This window comes from Cibotium barometz, chromosome 11 (genome assembly GCF_041138505.1).
Source record: "Cibotium barometz isolate CiBa-2024 chromosome 11, ASM4113850v1, whole genome shotgun sequence".
Lineage (NCBI taxonomy): Eukaryota > Viridiplantae > Streptophyta > Polypodiopsida > Cyatheales > Cibotiaceae > Cibotium > Cibotium barometz.
The window spans coordinates 49,141,511-49,161,991 of NC_141056.1; the positions used below are offsets into that span (position 1 = coordinate 49,141,511).

Here is a 20,481-nt window from a genome sequence, read left to right on the forward strand (position 1 = left end):
CAGGCATGATATTCTTGTGGTTGTCCATCCTGCGGATGAGGGTAGTGGTCTGCTCATCTTTTCTATTGGATCACATGATGGCAGGTTAGAGAGATTCGAGCTCCCCTTAGAGGATTTCAGTGAGGGTGATTGCATTTCAGGCACGGGAGTGACACATAGACCCAACACCGGCCAAGATGACTAGGGAGAGATTCTGGCAACTACGAATATGGGAGTGCCGACCTCTCACGTGCCTTTAGTGGGACCCGAGGGAGTGGACTTGGCATGACCCTGCTAATCGGGAGGAGACTCTAGATGCCCTTTCTTTGTATACACAATGCGGCTAGGCCGCAGGATCCAGATACCAGAGGTTGATGGCACCCTAGCAGCAGCAGCTCACTAGCAAGCAGCACAGGGCCTCTCACAGCGTTTCCTCTTAGGTTTTTGGAAGAGGCTCTGGGACAGTTTTTGGCCTAGAGAGATCACCCTCTTTCTTTGGTTGTTGGCACACGGAAGCTTGGCGGTCGGCACTTGGTTGGCAGTTGGAGGTCAGCCAACTGCTTGCCTGAGCTGTAGCCACCCCTTGGAGTCTCAGCGACATTGTCTTTGGATTGCTCGAAGGCACAGCAGGTTTGGCGGCGGATTCTCCACATCTTCACTATGGACAGGGCCATCATCACATGGGGCACCATCACTTGGGCCACAAAGGCTAGGGTGGTCAGGGCTTACAGAGAGGATGGTGGAGAGCTAGCTCTTCAAGTCTCTCACCACTGCATTTCAGCAGTACCAGTCACTGCCCCACCTACAGACCACTAGCGACTAGGTTAATGCCAGAGATGGGAGATTTGCAGCAACATTGCAGCCTGGCATACATGGCGGGCTCGATGCAGCGAAGCCATTGAGGGCACCCACTCTCCGCCAACAAAGTCTATCAGGAGCATTTGGCTCGATATCTTCCATACCCTCCACGGCCAGTGGGGGAAGTTGCAAGGTGGATCCGACAGCATGTGGAAGCGGCGGGAAGCTTTCTTGAGGTTTTGGCGGAGCTTGGCCCGTTTCTCATTAATAGAGGTGGTGACCCTACTTGGCATTACAAACCACAGGTGTGGTTGCCTGCCCCCCCCCCCCCCCCCCCCCCATGAGATAGCTTTCTCCTCATAGAGCGGCCAGCCGACGCGTTTGTGTATAGCCCTTTGTGGCTATTTTTTTGTAACTAATAGAAGGATCTTTTTCTCGTGAAAAAAAGAAGGAAGTAACACATGATACTCATACAAGGAAAGTTTCTTATGTAGGTACACGTGTGGGTGCAGGAGAGTCTTAGGAAGTTACTTCGCATACTTGTCGCCACGATGGCTATCATAGATATTTGAGTGTTTCTCGAGATCATGGTAAGAGAACCATGGATGATCTATTATTTCTCAGAGTAAGGTTCGGGTGAGTTTTCCTCAAAGGAAGAAGCCAAGAGAATTCAAATCAGGAGATAAGATGTAAAGTTTGAAAACTTTCATGGAAAGATGGATAATGCAAAAGCACTTGCTTTTATTCGACAATTTGTGATTGCTTTTTGCACTGAAGACTTTTCTAAGAAATCTAAGCTCAAACATGTTGGGAATGCACTTGAAGGATACGGCTAGTGATTGGTGGATGTCCAAACTTCTAGATGGTACGTCAACGCTTTCTTGGAAGGACTTTAAAGCACAATTCTTTGAACAATTTTTGCCTCCAGATTTTGCAAAAGAGGTGCACAAAGAGTGGGATTGGCTGTCCCAAAGTGAGGATGAGAGTGTCTCATCCTATGTTGCTAAGTTTTGGAGAATTTTGTTGAAAGTCACACCTTTCATGAAGATATCCGAAGAAGAGGAGATGTAGAAGTTTGAATCGGGATTACAAAGGATTATTCAGAAGAGTTTGAAGCTGTATCCGAACCGCACTTTACAAGAGTTCATTAGTTCAGCTCCAGTTTCCGAAGAATTGCATGTCAAAGGCACTCCACCAAAAACAAGAATTCAGCACCTATAAAGCAAATCTCAAGGCTGTCCATGAACAGAAAAGGGAGGACAACCACCTACAGGGTTTCATAAAGTAGAAAAAGACACTCAAGGATGGCTCAGGGAAGAAGCTAGAGCGTCACCAATCCCTAATTTTGTGGAGCTTCTTATGTTAATCTTGGACATGTGTATGGATCTTGTGGTAGCATATGCCACTTGGAGGCCAAAGGCATGACAAGACTATTTTTGGAATCTGTGGTCTGTACAGACACTATATGCTGGGAGCCTGGGCCCTAGATTCATGGCCTGTACAGGTGCCAGGTGCTTGTGCCTTGAGGCCAATATTTATTCATGGTCGGGACAGGATTTTCAAACCACATTGGAAATTCACTAGAACTTTCTTTGATGATATTATTGTATTTTCCAGGAACGAGGCCAAGCACATGGAGCACTTGGCTATTGTGTTTGGAGAACTTCCGAAGCACAAGCTTTACGTTAATGGTAAGAAAAGTGAATTCTTCTTAACAGAAATTCACTATTTGGGGCATATTGTTTCAAAAGATGGTGTGTGCATGCATCCACTGAAGATCCAAGTCATCAAGGATTGGCCCGAGTGGACCTCATGAGGTAAGGAGTTTTCTTGGGCTCTGTTCTTATTACAGAAGATTCATACGACACTTTGCTTCTCTTGATTCTCCACTTCATGATCTTACGAAGAAGAAGATACTGTTCACATGGACTCAACTTGAGAAGGATGCCTTTCATAAATTAAAGGATGCTATTATGATAGTTCACACTGTACCAAATTTACATAAGCCTTTTGTAGTGGAATGTGATGCATATGGGGATTGCATAGGGACTGTCCTCAATCAAGAGGGACATGCAGTGGCTTTTGAGAGCCGTCATTTGTAGTGTGCAAACCTTCATTTGCAGGTTTATGAGGAGGAGTTATTGGTTGTGATTCATGCCTTGACCATTTTGAAGCATTATCTTCTAGGGGCTGAATTTAGGGTCAACATAGACCATCAGAGTCTCGGGTATTTTCACACTCAGACAAAGTTCAGACAAAGTTTTCAGATAAGCACCATGAGATGCGCAAATTTCTTGTCCATGTTTCATTTTTCAGATTTTACATACTCTGGGTATGCAGAATGTTGTGGAAGATGCCTTGTCCACAAGGCCCAAAGTTAGTGCTATTACTACAGCCTATTATCAGAATCTATCTACAATGCTAGAGATATATTCTTTGGATGAAGATTTTGAGCGGATATGGACTGATTTCCAAGAGGGTACTGTTGTTATTCAATTCAAGACGGATATTTGTATATGCAGAATCGCATGTGTAGTCAAAGATCTTCGACAAAAGGTTACGGAAGAATCACATGCTCCTCCTCATACATGACATAGAGGTACCTTGCCTACTACACAGGCTTTGGAGCGATATTTCTTTTGGCCATAGCTTTGCAATTGAGGATTATGTAAGGAAATGTTTGGTTTGTCAAAAAGTTAAGTTTGATAGGCAAAAACCACCTGGATTGCTTCATCCTTTACCAATTCCTAATGAGCCTTGGAAAAGCATTGCCATGGATTTTATCATGGATTTACCAAAGTCTGCTTTTGGGAATGATGCTATTTGAACTGTGGTTGACAAATTTAGCAAGCAGCACATTTTATTCCCGTGAAGAAGAACATAAAGCCAGAGCATATGGCTAGATTATTCTTGACACAAGTGTTCAACTATCATGGTATGCCCAAATTGATTGTGGGGAACACAGATCCCAAGACCATGAGTCTCTTTTGGAGGGCTTTATTTGATAACATGAGAACGAAGCTGAATATTTCTTCAGCTTATCATCCACAGACGGATGGACAAAGTGAAATTGCTAACCTAAGAGTACTTGCTTTACTCAAGTGTTATGTTTCTGAGCAGAAAGCATCTTGGAAAAGTATTTGCCTTTGATTGAGTTTGCATAGAGCTATACAGTGCATAGTTCTACAGAAAAAGCGCCCTTTGAGGTTATTTATGGCAAGGTGGTACTTTCACCTATTTTGAGAACTAAGGATGCGATCCTTGCACTAGATCAATATGTCAAGGACTTGGAAATTGCTTTTGCACAAGTTCGGATAGCATAGAAAGAAAGAAAGAAAGACAGAAAGAAAGATTTTATTAACGTCTTCCAAAAGACCGAACTCGGCCTATGAGACAAATCAGTGTACCTGTGTGGGGTATCCTTTGTCATCCCAACAAAATGAAAAAGTACTGAACTAAAAAGCGGAATCTGGGTGTGCAATAAGTACAATGAGTGGGGGAGGGGATGGAGCTCTACTACTAGGAGAATGCAAAGCTATATGCATGGAGTATACAATCATGATATGCAACCTAGCTAGCTCCATCATATACCATACTGGGGGTATAAAATGGTATACATCAATGAAGGGGGTGTCCACAGCTCCCTCAAGAACATGCCTGGGTCTGCTCTGAAGAGAGATCTCAGGCTAAGCATAAGAAGACTGCAAACAAACATAGGCAAAAGGTGGATTTTCAAAGAGAGTGATTGGGTACTATGGACCTTTTCAGATCTTCCAGAAGATCAATGATGTGGCTTTCAGGATTATTATACCCAACCATTGGAAAATTCACAATGCTTCTGAGTTGTTGAGGCCTTATGTGGGGTGCCTCCTGAAAGCCCATTGTGGAAGATCCACCAGAAGTGGATGAGCTTGAGGAGGTATTGCAGCCAGAGCAAATTGTTTTTCATAAGGAGCAGAAAGTTCCAGGAGGCAAGTTAGTACGCTAGATACCTTCTGAATTACTCAGCAATGGATGCTAAGTGGATGGATGAGGAGTACTTTCAGGATTAATCAAAAGAAAAACTTTTTCAAAACAACAAAACAGACAAGACGTTTCTTCTGACTATGACTGTCACTTCAACAGATGAGGAGCCCAATATTTTTATTTCTCCGTGTTCCTCTCATTCAAGATTAGCTTCTTTATGTAGACACATTACAAGTTCACCCTGCTTTCAATTCTAATTTAACTCTACCTTTTACCCTCAGCCATGGCCACAAGTGATGTTGTTTCATTGAAAAGTGAAATTCAAGCAAGTTGGAATTAAAACCATACAGGTTTTCCAGATTCTTTTTAATTGAAAAAACAGGTCCAACAAAAAATCTCAAACCAAGTCACGTCTACCTTGTCTTACATCTCACAAAGAATCAAAGAAACCAAATCTTATTAGTCTCAACTGCCAAACAAATTGTGAGAGACTAATAGTAATTACAATAAGGCATACCTTAGTGTACAAATTGATCAAAGACCCAAAGCCATACATAGTTGGCTTTAATCCAGCTTCCTGGTTCGAATAAGGCCAAAAAAAAAATATAAGAATGAGCCGAATACACATTCGTAAATAGACAAAGACCCCAAAAAAGAGAGGCAATCAATCTCTAAAGTTTTGCTACACCTCTGTAACTACAATGCCGTGATGCTAGTCTTTTGATATGGTACATCCTTAAACAAAAATAAAGCTCCAAAATATTAAGCAGCTTTACACACACCTCCCCCGCCCATTGGATGAGCAGGGACTGGACAGGAGGGGACAGGGGGAGAAATCCCCTGCACATGACAGGATGGGTGGGTGAGACATCTTTTATTGAGTAGAAGTGATGACTGTAAAACCAAAAGTTCTTTGCTACATTTCTTGACAATCCACAAGTTCCACAAGAAGTCGTTGAGCAACTTATGCGAATGAAAGCCTTTACCTTCAGTTTTTCAAAGAAATGCAGGCATTTAGACTCGTCAAGGATGCTAGCATATCCATCAAGCATTGTCTCAAACGTTTCCACTCTCAACTCGATCCCCTCATTCTCCATTTGAGCCAGCAAGGCTTCAGCTTTCTTCATGTTGCCCACTTTGCTGATAAAAATTCAATCAAAAACCACTTCTTCATGTGTTACACAGCAAGCCTTGAAAAGCATTTAGTCCAAACAAATTCCAAAAATGTTTCCTTAAAAAGTAAAGCCCCTCTAGATATGGAAAAACATTCCTTACTTTACCAAAAGATGGGCATGTCCTTGAAAATATAAAATCAGCAGGACACCCATGTCACAGAAGCCACAACAATTTCAGAAAGCAATATCCTATTGACTTGAATTCCATATGCCTTCATATAAAGCAAAAGTAGGCAATCTTAATTCACCACATCCACACAGTCTTCCTATCACTTACCAATGAGCGTGAATTATGGAGTTGAAGGCGATTCCATTCAAGCGGATTCCCTTTTGCTTCAGCTCTTGAAACCAATGGTCTGCAGATCTTCCAAAAACAAAAGTGAAGGGAAAATTCAGTTTACCACTTCAAACAAATTGCATAGTTTCAAAAGTTACTCTCCAACTTCATAACAAACACAAATACCTTAGCTCTAAAACTAGAAATAATTAGTCATGCTTGCTCAATTTCCTTCTTTGCTAGGACCTGAAGAGCACCTCTCTTTCTCCCTTACAAAAACTAAAAATGAAACCCCTTCTGTAATGCAGTGGATTAATGAGCCCTAATCTTGTGATTAAATAACCATTAATGAGAATAACTTTAAAGTCTAGACAAACAAACCAACACTCTCTCTCAATACATAGTAGTCAGGCGTTTCAAAAACGTTTCATACCTTTTGCAAACGTTTCACACGAAAGAAGGGGGGGGGGGGGGGGGGGGGGGGGGGGGCTAGGATTCTGACCCCTAAATATCATGTATATACAATTAAATTTAAGTTGCCCTAATAAGCAACTCATAGAAAGCTATAAAAACATGCTAAAATCATGATGCAAATATCATACAACAATGATACATCATAGATGCAAGTTGCACCATCAAGTGCATAGGGCTTGGGCACATATGAAACACATTTCACAGCTGCGAAACGCTTACGAAATGTAGTGAAATTTGCATGTCCGCTGATACAGCATAAACATATACCTAGATGAATTCAAGAACATGCCCCAATTCACCTTATAAGAAAGTGCAAGTTATAACCTCATGGTAGTCATCCACAAGACAATAAACCGTCAACTCCCATCATGCATAGTATGGACTAGATACTATGACATCCCCACTAACATCATCACTGCCCAATAGTGGGTGTAGAACTTGGTATCAATATATGCTCCCACACACACACACACACCCCACGCACACGCACACACACACACATAAAAGCATGCATTCATACAAAGGTCTATGTACTGAGTTTTTGTCAAAGCTCCGGAGATGAATGGCACACTCAGCCATAATGAAGCCTAGCACATAGAAAGAATTTATTACAACAAAAAGGTAGTTGAAAGGGCATATGCACTACTAAAGATAGAAAGAATTAACACGATATCAACTGAGAGAGACTGGCAACGGCTCGCTGAAGCTCACGCTCCCCCCCCCGCCTCGCGCTGACTGCACGCCCTCCCCCCATTCCCGCCCTCGCGTTTGCTCCCCCTCCCCGCCTGCCCTCGCGTTTGCCCCCCTCCCCCGCCTGACTGTCCTGCGTGCCCCAGCGCTGTAGCGCCCGCCGTCCCCTGCTCCTGCTCCTCTCCTTCGCGCCCTCCCGTCCTTCTTTAGCGCCCCGCCCCCCTTTCGCCGCCGTCGCCTATCTTCCCCCCCGCCCCCCCTTTTCGCGCTGCTTCCGCCTCCCCCCTAGGGGCCTTTTTTGTCTTCGCCACCTTACCCCCCCTTTTTCCTTCTTTTTTCTGATTTTTCCGTCCCCTGGGGTTTTCTTTTGCCTTCCGCCTTCCCCCTCCGTCCTTTGTGTGCAGCTCGGTTCTTGCAGGACTCTTCGCATTCGCTCCGCCTTCGACATAGCTTCAGACACTGATGGAGGCTCCTCCCACCCCACCTCAAAGGGACTCTCCCGCAGCCCCCTCGCCCGCCTCTAAGGATACCCCCATCAGGCTTTCTCTTTCACCAGAAGAGGAAGCGAGCCTCGCCGCAGAGGTGGAATGCCTCCAGGCACATTCCACCATCTGCCGTATAGTCGGCACTCGCCCCAGCAGAGGGGAAGATCCGGGATCTTCTCCAGGCCCGCCTTCTTGCAGATGTGGGCAAGATCCTGGACGTTCAGCTACTCAGCCGTGGACACTACCAGATCGAGTTCGAGACAGCCAGAGCGTGGCCAAGGTCCTAGCCATGAGTCCCCTTGACATCAGGGGTGCTCGGGCATTCTTCATACCTTGGCATCATGGGCTTTGACCCAGCAGCGGCCGAGCAGGAGGAGCGCCTTTTCCATGTTACAGTTTGCTTCCCTAGACTCCGCCGTGAGTACCTTCCGCTCTTTCTAGGCTAGAAGCATTGGTGGGTTCGGTGCTAGAGACTGGCCCCACAACAACTTCAGTGGTGGCCAGAGCAGCTGGGCTACCTTCGGTCAGAGTTTTGGTTTCTGACATCTCCTCCCTTCCGAAGGTCATTCAGCTACCTAGGATAGGGGGGGGATGGATATACAGAAGAGTGGAGTTCTCGGGGCTCCCGAACCAGTGCTTTATTTCCAGGCAGGTCGGCCATCTGGCCAAGGCCTGCCCTCGCAGGAGACCCCGACCTTCACCGCAGCAGCAGGCCCCTGATGGCCCGCCCACAGATGCGGCTCGGCAGGCAGCCTCCGGGACACCTGCTCAGGCCACAGATACCTCGGAGTGGCAGCCTGGACAGGGGTGCCGTCGAGGGAGACAGCCACAGCAGCACGCCCAGAGACCGATGCAGCAGTAGCCACAGTCTCAGCATCACTGGGTTCCCGTGAGGAACAGCTTTGCTCCCTTCCAGGAGGAGACCCCTGCGACGACTGAGGACCAGGAGATGCCAGCACCCCCTCCTTCACCCCCCCTACCGCCTCGCTTCCACCTTCGCGTCCTCCCGTCCCCGCTCCGGTTTCGGTAGCGGCTCCTTCTCCACCCCCCTCGCCCCCCCTCCTCCCCCCCCCCCCCCGCCCCGCCCTCCAGCTCCCCGGGAGGCCCTGGCAGTCCCCTGGCGTTCACCTACAGTCCGGAGGGCTCTGAGCACCGCAGAGGAGACTTACCATGCCGATTCGGGCTTCACGGATATCATCTATCCGTAGTCGGCTGAGTCGCCTCGGCACTAGACAGCGCTCGGAGGCTTTTGATTACTCCTTCACACGGCTTTTGGAGCAGAGGGTCCCCCATGAGCCAGCACCCATCAGAGTTCATGTAGTGATACCTCCGGCCCGCGGGGAGGAGGCACTTGATTCAGCGGTGGCCTTCTCGTTCCCCTCTCTGTGGCCCATGCGACCGGGAGTGGGACTCTGGAGCTCGCTTCTTAGCACTTTGAAGACTCAGGCAGTTTGAATTTTCTCACCATGTGAGCGATCTGGAGGTGACAGATGTGATAGGCCGACTATGGGAGTTGGCTCATTTTTCTTGGATCTCGGGAGTGTGGATGCCTCAGGGATTCGTCATTTGGTCGTTCGCATAGTGCAGACTTAGCACGCGACCCTGGATATGTAGGCATACACGAGGTTGCTCTGTCTGAGGCGGGAGGCAGTCGCCATGGGACACAGCCACTGGCGCCTGATCCGTGATTCTTGCAGCACACCGGGTGGGCAGATTCGTAGCCGCTCGGATGGGGACTATCTCCATCCAAGCCGCTTGCGAAGGCCCGCCGTACGGCTGAGACAGCATCCACCTCAGCAGGTCATCCATGAGGATCATCTCATGGAATGTACAAGGCCTTGGCGGAGCCACATTATATACGCTATCGTGGTGCTTAAGGCAGGAGCTTCAGAGATGCCTGGGTTGGTGGCAGTATTGATATTTTGATGGAATGCAGGAGCACCACTTGGGTGAGAGCAGGATCCGGAGATATTGTTTCGGTGATGCCTGGTAGATGGGACATCTTTTGGTCTGCAGGTTTGGCCCTTTGGGTGGACAGGGAGGAGTATGCATGGTCATTGCAGATGTATGGCGGCAGGCCATTGTGGATCGAGGGATCATTGTGCCTGGTAGAGCACAGTATGTCATTCTGAGGATGCATGATGAGCTCTTGGGCGTGCTCAACGTCTATGCCGCCCAACCATGCTAGTGCCAGAGCAGAGTTCTGGACCCAGGTACGGATGCATTGCCAGAGGCCGCACATTGGTGTGTCGGGGGAGACTTCAACATGCTTGAGGACCCGGCCGATAGGGTGGGAGGCAGTCATGTTTCAGTGCACGGCACGGAGCTTGCAGCTTGGAGCGATTTTGCATGTCACTAAGGATCCACTGATGCATGCCAGCATGGGGCCTTCTCCTGCTCTCAGGACAGTCTTAGTTTTCTCTCGGTCGGATCGCCGGCAGGGAGGGACTAATCTATCACGGATTGATCGCTTTTATGTGGGCGACTGGTTAGGGGAGCGAGGGGGCTCCGTTTGGCATTCTCGCTGGCACTCATTTTCAGACCATACGCCAGTTATTTTGACACTTGAGGAGAGACACGGGAGCCCAGCTTGCAGTCCGAGGATCCCAGAGAGGGTACTTACAGATCCTAGTCTCGCTGAGGACATTGAGAGGATCTGGCATGATAGTTAGTGCTCTGACCGGGATGCAGCAGGCCAGTGTGCCTAGGGACTCATCGAGCCTTAGCTCTTTTCTGCACGCTGCAGCTTTGACACGACTGGGAGAGACTCGCGAGCGGGAGCATCAGCTGAGACGCAGCCTTGCTTCGCTTCAGCGCCTTCAGGGAGCAGCAGCCTGTTGTTGGGGTAAAGGCATTATGCCCACCCTTGGTGTGTGTACAAGCCCATGTGTTTTTTTTTTTTTCCGAGAAAAAGATCCTTTCATTAGTTATGTAAAAAACGCCCGTAGGGCTACAAAAGATCTCTCCTGCTCCTAAGAGAGAGAAGAGCAGTGAATCATCATGGCAGCCCGGGAGACTCTCCCTAGGTGCTGCAAAATACAAGCATCAGTCTAAAGAACTGAGCGGCTAAATCATACAATAGGGGGGGAAGAGCCAAACAGGTGGCCTGTAGTGCCAACGGGGGGATCCCGTGGTGTAGGGTGGAGAACGGGCCGCAGCGCCAAGTGGGTGTGAAAGGCCTGGCGCCGTAAGATCGCCTCATCCGAGTCTCCCCGGATGCGGTCGTACTGTCCTCGCAGGGTGTGGGATCAACTCCTGCCAAATCCCCCGAACAGTCTCTGCTGGTAGCTCTAATCTCCCCTCAAAGGCCGTAAAGCACCGGGCCCTCCAGGTGAACCAGATGGTGAGGCTGCTGAGGAGCTCCCATCGTAAATCCCTCTCCTGTGTCCAGCTGGCGGACGAGAAATCCGGTTGCCGGAACCAGGCGAGGCTGGCCCCTAATAAATCTGATGGCCTGACTGCCCTGCTCCATCTCATAGCCCATAGCAGGCCCTGACGAAGTCGACCAGGCAGCGGCACCCCGCGTAAACATACCTCTGGAGAGAGGGGGGCCAGAATACGCAGCATCCGCAGCCAAATCTGCTGTGCCTGAGGGCAGTCCCAAAGGCAATGTCTCTGTGTCTCCATAGGGTGGTCGCATCGGACGCAGGCCGCCGGAAGACCGCTGTAAACAAGCCAAGTGCCAACTGCTGAGCCCCTGTGGGCGACCAGCCACTGAAAAGCCGAGATCCTGCGGGCCTGTCGACTAGCCCAGAGCCGAGCCCAGAAATCCTCCAGGAACTCCTGTGATAGTCCCTGCAATCGCCAATGCCCCGCTGCCGCTGGAGAAACCGTCCTCCTCGCCGTCAAAATATGCCGTCCCAGCCGAACAGTATACTGGAAAAAGGTGATCTCTGTGGCCTCAAGGGATGCATAAGGATCATGCCACTCGTACTCCCCGGGGTCCCACTGTAGCCGGGCCAAGGGGCGCGCTGCATATGCCCATATGCACCAATCCGGGAGCACATCAGCAGGGTCGGGGTCAATATGCCACTTCCGAGAAGCGGCAGCCACTACCCGAATCCTCTGAAAGGTGCACTCTGCAACCAAAGGCGACTCCACCTCCACTCTCTGGAGTCTGCCCTCATCCTGAATCTCAAAATAGAGGCATCTGCCATCCTCAGTGCTAGCTCTGACAGCAATCAGGATCTCCAACTGTGTAAAGGCTCCCATCCACCGTGGGGCCACTGGCTCGAGAGGTGTGAACCACTCCTCTGTAAGTGCCTCCTGAATATCATCCCTCATAATCAACCCCCCTCTGAAGTGACTCAGCCTCTCCACCTGGGTCTCCTCTGGTAGACTGCAGAAAGCCTGCCAGTCTCCAAAACTACGAGCTCAGCCTGCCGCTAAAGGTCCCCAGGCTAGACGAGGCCGAGAACCCAGCATATGACCCTGCTCTGTACGAACCGCTGGGCTCCAGATGAGCGGCTGCCTGGCCCGCTCCTCAACACAAGAAGGAGGCCGCTGAGAGAGCCCCGGTCTCAGCAGCTCCCAAACAACCCCATGTGTTTTACAGTACATAGTACACTTGGTACTTTTAATGTCCTAAGTGCACTATGTGTACTAGAGCAAATATACATGTGTGATAGGGGAGTCACACACTTATATACTGTGAGTTGACGTCCAGTCAGAGTACTCACCATGGAGGACATTGAGGATATCCGCCATCGACCGATGAGAGACATCTTTGGATAGTGATGTGTATGATGCTTACCTTTGTTGCTGGAGTTTTCCTCCCAGATGTTATCCATCAGGAGCTCCTAGTACCGTATTTTTCCTCATAGTTGTTTCAGTTTCAGTTAGTTGTTTAGTTGTTTTTAGCTTTCCTTACACAGACATTGTATCAGATCCACTAATTGTTGTAACCTTTTTGGTCTCATAGGTCATTTTGGCCTTTTGAAGACGTTAATATATCATTTCATTTCTCTCTCCCCCTTCTTCTCTGTGTATGTCTCCCACATGAAACCCTAACTCTCTCCCTTCAACTGGTATCAGAGCCAAGGTCACCGTAAGCTGCAATGTGGGCAGGAGCTATTGGGCAGAAGCTTGTGTAGGTGCTAAGGCACATGTGTGTATCGCTGCTGTGTGCAGAATAGGGCAAACCAGCGCAAGGTCAACGCCAGCATTGGAGATGCTACAGGTGAAACGCAGGCAGGTAGCTTGCAAGTGTGTGTCCAAGCAGGCATGGCTGAAGTTCGACAGCTTGTGCGTGTGAGCATTGAAGACAGCGCTGGACTTTGGGCAGCGTGAGCAAAACACGTGGTAGCGGGCGGCAGCAAGAAGCTGGCGAGCGAGGAGGAAGGGCAGCGGCGCCTCACGAGTACGCGTAAGGAGTTTCACGCGCAGCTGGAGGAGTCGGGCGCCGTGCAGGAGAGGCTCCGTTCCATCGTCGCCGACCTTGATAGCGCAACTCCTCCTCATCCGCCTTTGTGTTGTCAAGTCCAATAGATGCACGTCTCTTGCCACAAGTAGCGTTGGACTCGTCCATCGCCAGGATACCCCGCCCACGAGTGTTGCCGTGTGTGGGTCTGATTCGCCACTACCTGCCAGCTCATAGCCAGCCCCCCCCCCCCCAATCAGCACTGCCTGTCTACGCCAACCTGCACCAGTTCTTGCCCACCTATCTACGCCAACTTCACATGCCTGACAATCAGCAGCATCCGTACCTGCACAGCAACAGCATCAGCACACGAGTCGGCAAATACGACGCCCCCTCCTTTTCTGCAACAGAAATCAGAAATTCTTAGAGGTATTTGCTTCAATTTTGGGATTTACATGTCCCCATTATCATCAATTGAGCAGGTACAGGTCCTAATGGCTCAGATTTGAGCACAATTGGCAACAATTAGGTGACATTGGTCACATTCCGCGTCAATTTGCAGGAAATTGGGTGTTAACATTTGGGGCTTTTGGTGTAATTGTGCCATTGGGCATTCATAAATGCTGTATGATGTGAGCAATCTCACATTCGGGGCTAAATTGCAAGAAATTTGAGTGCAAATCAAAGGGCTTTTGTGCCAATTAGGTTGTTTTGCATGCAGGCACTGGCATTTGATGCTTTGGGCAATGTGTTGATGCCTGTCAAGCACTCAATTTTCCAGTAAATCAAGGGGCTTTTATGTATTGGATGTATATGTGGCCAGGGGGAAGCATTGTGAAGACTCTGGATGCCTTCATGTGCATTAATGTACCATTCATGATCAGAAATTGATCTTGAATCAAGGGGCTTTTCAAGATTTTGTGCGTGTTGAGCTTGGCAAAGCAGCAGGGAAGACTTTTATGCCTTGAACCCTCAGAAATCCACTTGCAGTCAAGGGGCTTTTGCTCAATTTCTGTCCGGGACTGTTGTATGCAGTGGTGGGGACTGTCAAGGTCTGATTTTCACTCATTTGGACAGCCAGGAGAGCATTTATTGCTACTGTACTTGCTGGTACAAATTTGGTACAACTTTGTACAAGTTTTGGCAAGGCTGTACATTGATTTGAGTGAGGAAAAGGCTCATTTTCAGCTGCTGTACTTGCCGGTACAGATTTGGTACATCATTGGTGAGCACTCAGTTCTGTTGTGCAGTATTTTGGAAGGGGAACAGAGCACATTTAAGGTGCTGTCATCATAGTAGCACGAAACGGCGTTTCCGCCCCCTGGAAACGGTTCGGGCGTTTCCGGAAACGGCAAGCCGGCGGAAACGCCGTTTCCGTGCATTATTTTTTTTCAGGTTTAACGGGGGGGGGGGGGGGGGCGTGTGTTTTTTCCATTTCGCTCTCCTTTCCTGCGGCGCTGCGCTTCTTCGAACCTTGCGCCTATCACCACAAAGGGCCAAGGCTCAAGGCCAAGGCCCTAGGCTCAAGCCTTTGCCCCCAGTGCCCCCCACAAGGCCCCAAGGCCTGTACTCTGCAGGCAGCCTGCTCTCCAATCTCAAAGGTGGCTGCCGGGCAGCCCATTCTTCAAGGCTCCAAGGGCCAAGGCTCAAGCCCAACTTCCAAGCCTTCAAGGGCAAGTGTTCTCGAGGGTAAGTGCTTTCAACTTCAAGTCTCACTATGCCTACAGATCCCTATTGGCAGTATGCAACAAAAGGGGATGGATATGTCGGAGGTGGGGGTTCCCGCAAGTGGAAATGTAATTTTTGTGGATATGAAAAAACAGGTTCAGTGACCCGGGTAAAAGACCATTTGGGGCATGTCCCAGGCAGAGATGTCGCTTTATGTCAAAATGTGCCGCCCGATGTATTGGCATCACTTGAGGGTTGGAGAAAGCAACGCCTTGGTTTGGATGTTGGTGAGCAACATATGGCAGCACATGCAACAGGTGAAGCATCCTCGAGCCAAGTGGCCTCTTCAAAGAGGACTAGAGTTGAGAGCCAGACAGATGTATCTTCGAGTGTGGGTGAGGGCCCTAGTGCAAAGAGGACACCTTTACCTAGTGTGGAAGTGCCTGCAAAGGGTTCATTGCAAAGAGCAAGCATTACAGCAGGCTTGCAAAAGCAAGCCATGAAGGAGGCAACAAGGGAGGTCACGCGCTTGTTTATACGGTGTGCTATCTCTTTCAATGTGGCTCGCACCATACAATGGAAGAAGACCATGCGGGCCGTTAGCCCCATTGGCTGTGAGTGGGAGGGTCCCTCGGCTGAGACAATCCGCACACGAGAATTAAAGAAGGAGAAACTCAACGTAGAAGGCTAGCTTGAGTTTTTGAAAGAAACATGGAAGAAATATGGCTGCACTATCTTATGTGATGGATGGTCAGATGTACGCAAGAGGAATGTGTATAATGTGCTTATCTCCTCTTGCAAAGGCACCATGTTTTACAAGGCCATTGATGCATCGGCTGCGGGTCTCACCGTTACAGGTCGCTTTATTTGGACACACATCAAGAAGGTGATTGAGGAGATTGGCCCACAAAATGTTGTGCAGGTTATTACGGATAATGGAAGCAATTGTGTCTCCATGGGGAGTATGTTGGAGGATGCATTCCCAACAATTGTGTGGACCCCTTGTGCCTCCCATAGTCTTGATTTATTGATTGAGGATTTGGGGAGAATTTTTTGGGTCAGCGAAATCTTTGCCACCGCGAGGAGCATTGTCAAATTTGTGACACAAAGACCAAAGGTTTTGAGCATGTACAGGGCTAATAGTACCTTGGAGCTTCTCAAGCCATCCACTACGAGGTTTGCATACATGTTCATAGTGCTTGAGCGGCTTCTTTGTGTGCGGCCAAATCTGATTCGCACTATTAGTTGTGATGCATGGATCCAGTCGGGTAAGAGTATGACCCCAAAGTTTGTGGATTTTAGACGCAAGATCCTCAATGAAGCATGGTGGGAAGAGGCAGAGGCATTAGTGAAGACCTTAAATCTCATCTACACGGTCTTGCGCATCACGGACATGGAGGGGAGTACACTAGGCCTCATTTATGAGTACATGGATAGGATCGGGAAGGCACTAGACAACAATGCCTACCTATCTGTAGAGAGGTACGTACTTCTTCGCTCATGACTCATGGCTCATGAGCCTTTGCCAAATTGCCTTTTTGTCTTGGCTCTTTTCTAAGTTATAACTTTAAAGTCTTTCTTTGGTTTTGTTTGTTACTTGTAACTTGTAGAATCGCGGAGATCAAGCAGATTTGGCAAAACCGTTGGGTTTGGTTTCATAGACCAATCCATGCTGTGGCTCATGTGTTGCATCCTCTATGGCGTAGCGAGGATCAGCTTGAGTGTGAGGAGCTAAACGATGACTTCCAAACCTATGTGGAGAAATGGTGTGGTGGCAATTTGCAGATGTTGCGATGCTTAGAGGATGATCTCCTTGCTTTCCGCAACAACACTGGCTACTTCACAAGACCTACTGCAAAACTTCGAGAAACGCAGCTTCAGCCGGTCTCATGGTGGGAGAAATATGGACATGGTGTGCCTACGTTGGTGAGTAAGAAGCCCCTCCGCTTAAGCTTTAACGGCGACACCTTATTTGTATAATGTACTAATCCTAAATCTGCTCTTTGAACAGAGACGTCTTGCCATTCGAGTCCTCTCACAAGATTGCAGCTCTGGAACTTGTGAGAGGAATTGGAGCACATGGGCGCTCTACCATACGAAGAGGAGGAACAAGTTGACTACAGCCCAACTTTTTTTTTTTTTCCGGAAAAAAAATCCTTCTATTAGTTAATGAGAAAACGCCATAAGGCTACAAAGCTCATCTCGCAAGGAGGGATAAAAAACACAGTGAACTCCTGAGCTCCACCCCCGTGGCTGGCTGCTCTCTGGGGGGGGGCTACCTAGTAGTACATGTGGGAGGTGAGAAAAGCCAAACTGGAGGCCTGTAGTGCCAAGTGACATCCTCGCCCCTCGCGGTGAGGAAAGGGCCAGGCTGCCAAGTGCGGAGGAAAGCCTTGCGGCGCCCTCTCATGCGATCCGAGTCGCCCTGGAGTTTCCCCCAGTGACCTCTCAAGGTGTGAATGATGTCCACCCAGAGGGCCTGTATGACCTCCGCCGGTGGAGTCGCCTGGCGGTCAATGGCCTCCCTGCATCAGGCTCTCCAAATGTGCCAAGCCGTCATGCTGCTGATCAACTCCCATCTGTGCCCGACCCCCTCCTGAGGGGCTGCCGAAGAGAAGTCTGGCGTCGGAACCACCGCCATCGCCCTGTCAGAGACCTGGATGGTCGCACTACCAGGGACGTCCTCATATCCAAGGGCCGGGCCGCTGTCCGTGGCCCAAGCCACCGCACCCCACGTCACCAGCATCTCACCTGGTGAGCCTGCAAAAACCATCCTGAGAGCGCGCTGCCAAACCTGCTGTGCCTATGGGCAATCCCATAAGCAGTGCCGCTGCGACTCCTGTGCATGGCCGCACCGAGGGCAGGACGCTGGGTGACTACCGAAAGCTAGCCAAGCCCCCACAGCCAGTCCTCTATGCGCTGTGAGCCAGAGAAAAAGCGTCACCTTCCGGGGCCGGAAGCTGGCCCAAAGGCGCTGCCAGAAGTCCCTAAGAAGGCAGGGGAGAGCCCTTGTCGCCGCCAATGCTCGGCCGCTGCCGGGGTGCTCGCTATCCTGTGTCTCTGAATCCTCCGCCCCAGCCTCGCTGTGTACTGAAAAAAGGGGATGCCTGGGCTGGTAGGGGCCAAGTAGGGATCTCGCCAAAACCACTCACCTGGATCCCACTGAAGGCGAATAAGAGGCCTGCTGTCCCAAGCCCATAATCTCCAAGAACGGGTCCTCCCCTATCGAGGCCGGTGAGGGGTCTACATGCCACTGTCTCTGATGAAAGCCGACCACCCGCACCCTCTGAAGAATACATCCCTGGAGCCCATCCAAATCTAGTCGTGTCCTCTGAAGCTGGCCACCCTCTCCCACCTCGCAAGTGAGTGGGGCGACTCTCTCCGCTGTGCTGCAGACCGCTAGAAGGATCTCATGCCGAGTGAAGACACCCATCCACTGTGGAGGTGGAGGGTCTTGTACTGGGGTCCGCCACTCCCGGGGGATGGCCGCCTCAATGTCCTGTCTCATCAACTCTCTGCCCCTCATCCCACTGAGTCTCCTCTCCTGAGCCTCTAGAGGCAGCTGCTGAAAACCTATCCAGTCGTCTAGGGACTGGGCTGGGCCAGAGCTCAGCGGGCCCCACGACACGTGAGACCGCGATCCAACCATATGGCCACTGGGGAGACGAATCAAGGGGTTCCAGATCAAAGGCTGCCTCAGGCGCTCCTCATCGGTGCCCGGGGGAGTCTGGAAGAGTGACGGCCTCAGATGCGCCCAGGCCCTCAGAAGGCTAGCTGCAAAACGCTCCTCGAAGCCAAGGCCCACTCCTCTGGATCGCTGCTCTGTAAAGATCCACCTGATGCTGGGGGTCCAGGGGCCGCTAAGAGAAGGGGTGCGGCTGAGCATCCTGGAAACAAGAAACTCCTTCCACGGCTCAGCGCCTGGCAGGAGGCCACGAACTACCAACTTGCCAAGCAATGCTCGGCTTTGGCAAATAGGATCAACAATGCCCAGGCCGCCTCTCTCCCTCGGCTGAGTGATCACCGCCCATGCCACCTTGGCCCTGGTGGGCCGCCCGTCCCCACCGGACCAAAGAAAGTTCCTGATGAGCCTCTGCACCTGGCCAATGCACGCCCGAGAGAAGGCCCAGCAAGAAGTGATGTACCACATAGTAGCAAGCAGAACCTGGTTGGCCACAACTACTCGGCCAGCCAGAGATAAACGAGCGGTACTCCAATACAGAAGCTTCTTCCGAATGCTCAGAAGAAGGGGGGCTATTTGCTGCTCCGGAGATATGTCAATGCCCACATAGCATCCCAAATAACGCACTGTAGTGCCGGGGGGCAGCCACTGAAAACCGTCAATTGGCCTCCAAGTCGGGGGGGCATAGAGCTGACCCACAACCCACACGACTTGTGCCAGTTGATCAAGGCGCCCGAAGCTCTGCAAAACCTGTCCATGGCTAAGGCGAAGCAGCGGAGGTTCTCCTCACCTCCCTGAAGATAGACAGCAGTGTCATCCGCAAACTCCGAGTCTAGGAGCTCCTCCGAGGTGCGGATGGGAAGCTGGAGGCCCCGCAAACCTGTATCCTGTGCCGTCAAAAAAGTGCTCATGGCCTCCGCCACAAAAAGAAAAAGAAAGGGCGCCAAGGGGCACCCCTGCCGCACCGAGCGCGAGAGCTGGAACCTCTCTCCGCGCACGCCCTGTATCAGCACCTGGCTATGAGCCGATGTGTAGAGTGCAGAGACTCCACGGATCCACTGAGGGGGGAAGCCCATCCTCTCCATAGTGCCTTCCAAGAAGGCCCAGTCCACCCGATCATATGCCTTCTCGAAGTCGAGAAGGAGCACTGCCAGATCCTCCTGTCGAAATCTAGCCAGAACCGTAGCCTCCCAGAAAGAGAAAATGTTATCCAGAATGCTCCTATCCTGGATGAAGCCTGTCTGCGTGGAGTGGATGATGTCCGGAAGGTGAGGCTGAAGCCGCCTGCTGATCGCCTTAGCTAGGACCTTGTAGGCCGTGCCTAGCAAGGTGATCGGTCTCCACTGTCTAATCTCCAGTCTGTCTCCTCCCTCTTTGGGGATCAAGTGGATCAACCCCTCTGCCATGCTGTCCGGCATGACTCCTGACTCCATAATCTCCTGGAATGCCAATCTGAAGCCCCTATGTAAGAGGCCCCAGTACCTCTGGAAGAAAGCCACCGAAAGACCGTCCTCTCCTGGGCATTTGCCCTGAGGTAATGCCTGAAGAGCCTCCTCCAGTTCCGTATCCGAGAAGGGGGAGAGAAGGGAGTGCTGCAAATGGGCCGGCACAACCGGTCTCGTGAAGCTCCAGACTGCCTCCCGAGCCTCTCTCACCCTGTCATCTGCTGGCTCAGCAGAGAGAAGATCCCTGTAAAAATCTGTGGCTATAGCCCGAACCCTGGGGGGATCCACCACAACCTGGCCATCAGCCTGCCGAAGACGCCTGAGACCCTCTCGTCTGAAGCGAGGCCCTGTCGCCTCAAAGAAATCTCGAGTCACTCTGTCTCCAGCCTGAGTCCAAAAAGAAGCCCGAGCATGGAATCGGAACTCCACCCTCCTCTCCTCGATGGATCTGATCTCAGTGCGAGCTGACTCCATCTGCTCTGA

The 20,481-nt window shown here is 50.4% G+C and overlaps 2 protein-coding genes across 2 annotated transcripts in view; one reads left to right on the forward strand and one right to left on the reverse strand.

The window, feature by feature from the left end:
• LOC147634278 (uncharacterized) overlaps positions 1-20,481 on the reverse strand; it is a 108,283-nt gene that overhangs the window by 29,138 nt on the left and 58,664 nt on the right. The window contains exons 8-10 of the mRNA XM_086805656.1: positions 6,196-6,282; positions 5,730-5,883; positions 5,261-5,320 (exon numbers count right to left, since the gene is read on the reverse strand). Of these exons, the coding sequence (XP_086661782.1) occupies positions 5,261-5,320; positions 5,730-5,883; positions 6,196-6,282 (301 nt within the window). The remainder of the gene's footprint in view (positions 1-5,260; positions 5,321-5,729; positions 5,884-6,195; positions 6,283-20,481) is intronic.
• LOC147634279 (uncharacterized) lies at positions 15,680-17,041 on the forward strand. Its single transcript, XM_086804602.1, has 3 exons — positions 15,680-16,353; positions 16,482-16,797; positions 16,883-17,041. Exons 1-3 carry the CDS (start codon positions 15,680-15,682, stop codon positions 17,039-17,041), a joined length of 1,149 nt encoding a protein of 382 aa, XP_086660728.1.

What these genes read in the sequence shown, in the direction of transcription:
- LOC147634279 (XM_086804602.1), top strand. Translation starts at nt 15,680, where the DNA reads ATGTTTTACAAGGCCATTGATGCATCGGCTGCGGGTCTCACCGTTACA. An exon ending in GCCTACCTATCTGTAGAGAG is followed by an intron (nt 16,354 to 16,481) that starts GTACGTACTTCT and finishes TGTAACTTGTAG; the next exon opens with AATCGCGGAGATCAAGCAGA. An exon ending in GACATGGTGTGCCTACGTTG is followed by an intron (nt 16,798 to 16,882) that starts GTGAGTAAGAAG and finishes CTCTTTGAACAG; the next exon opens with AGACGTCTTGCCATTCGAGT.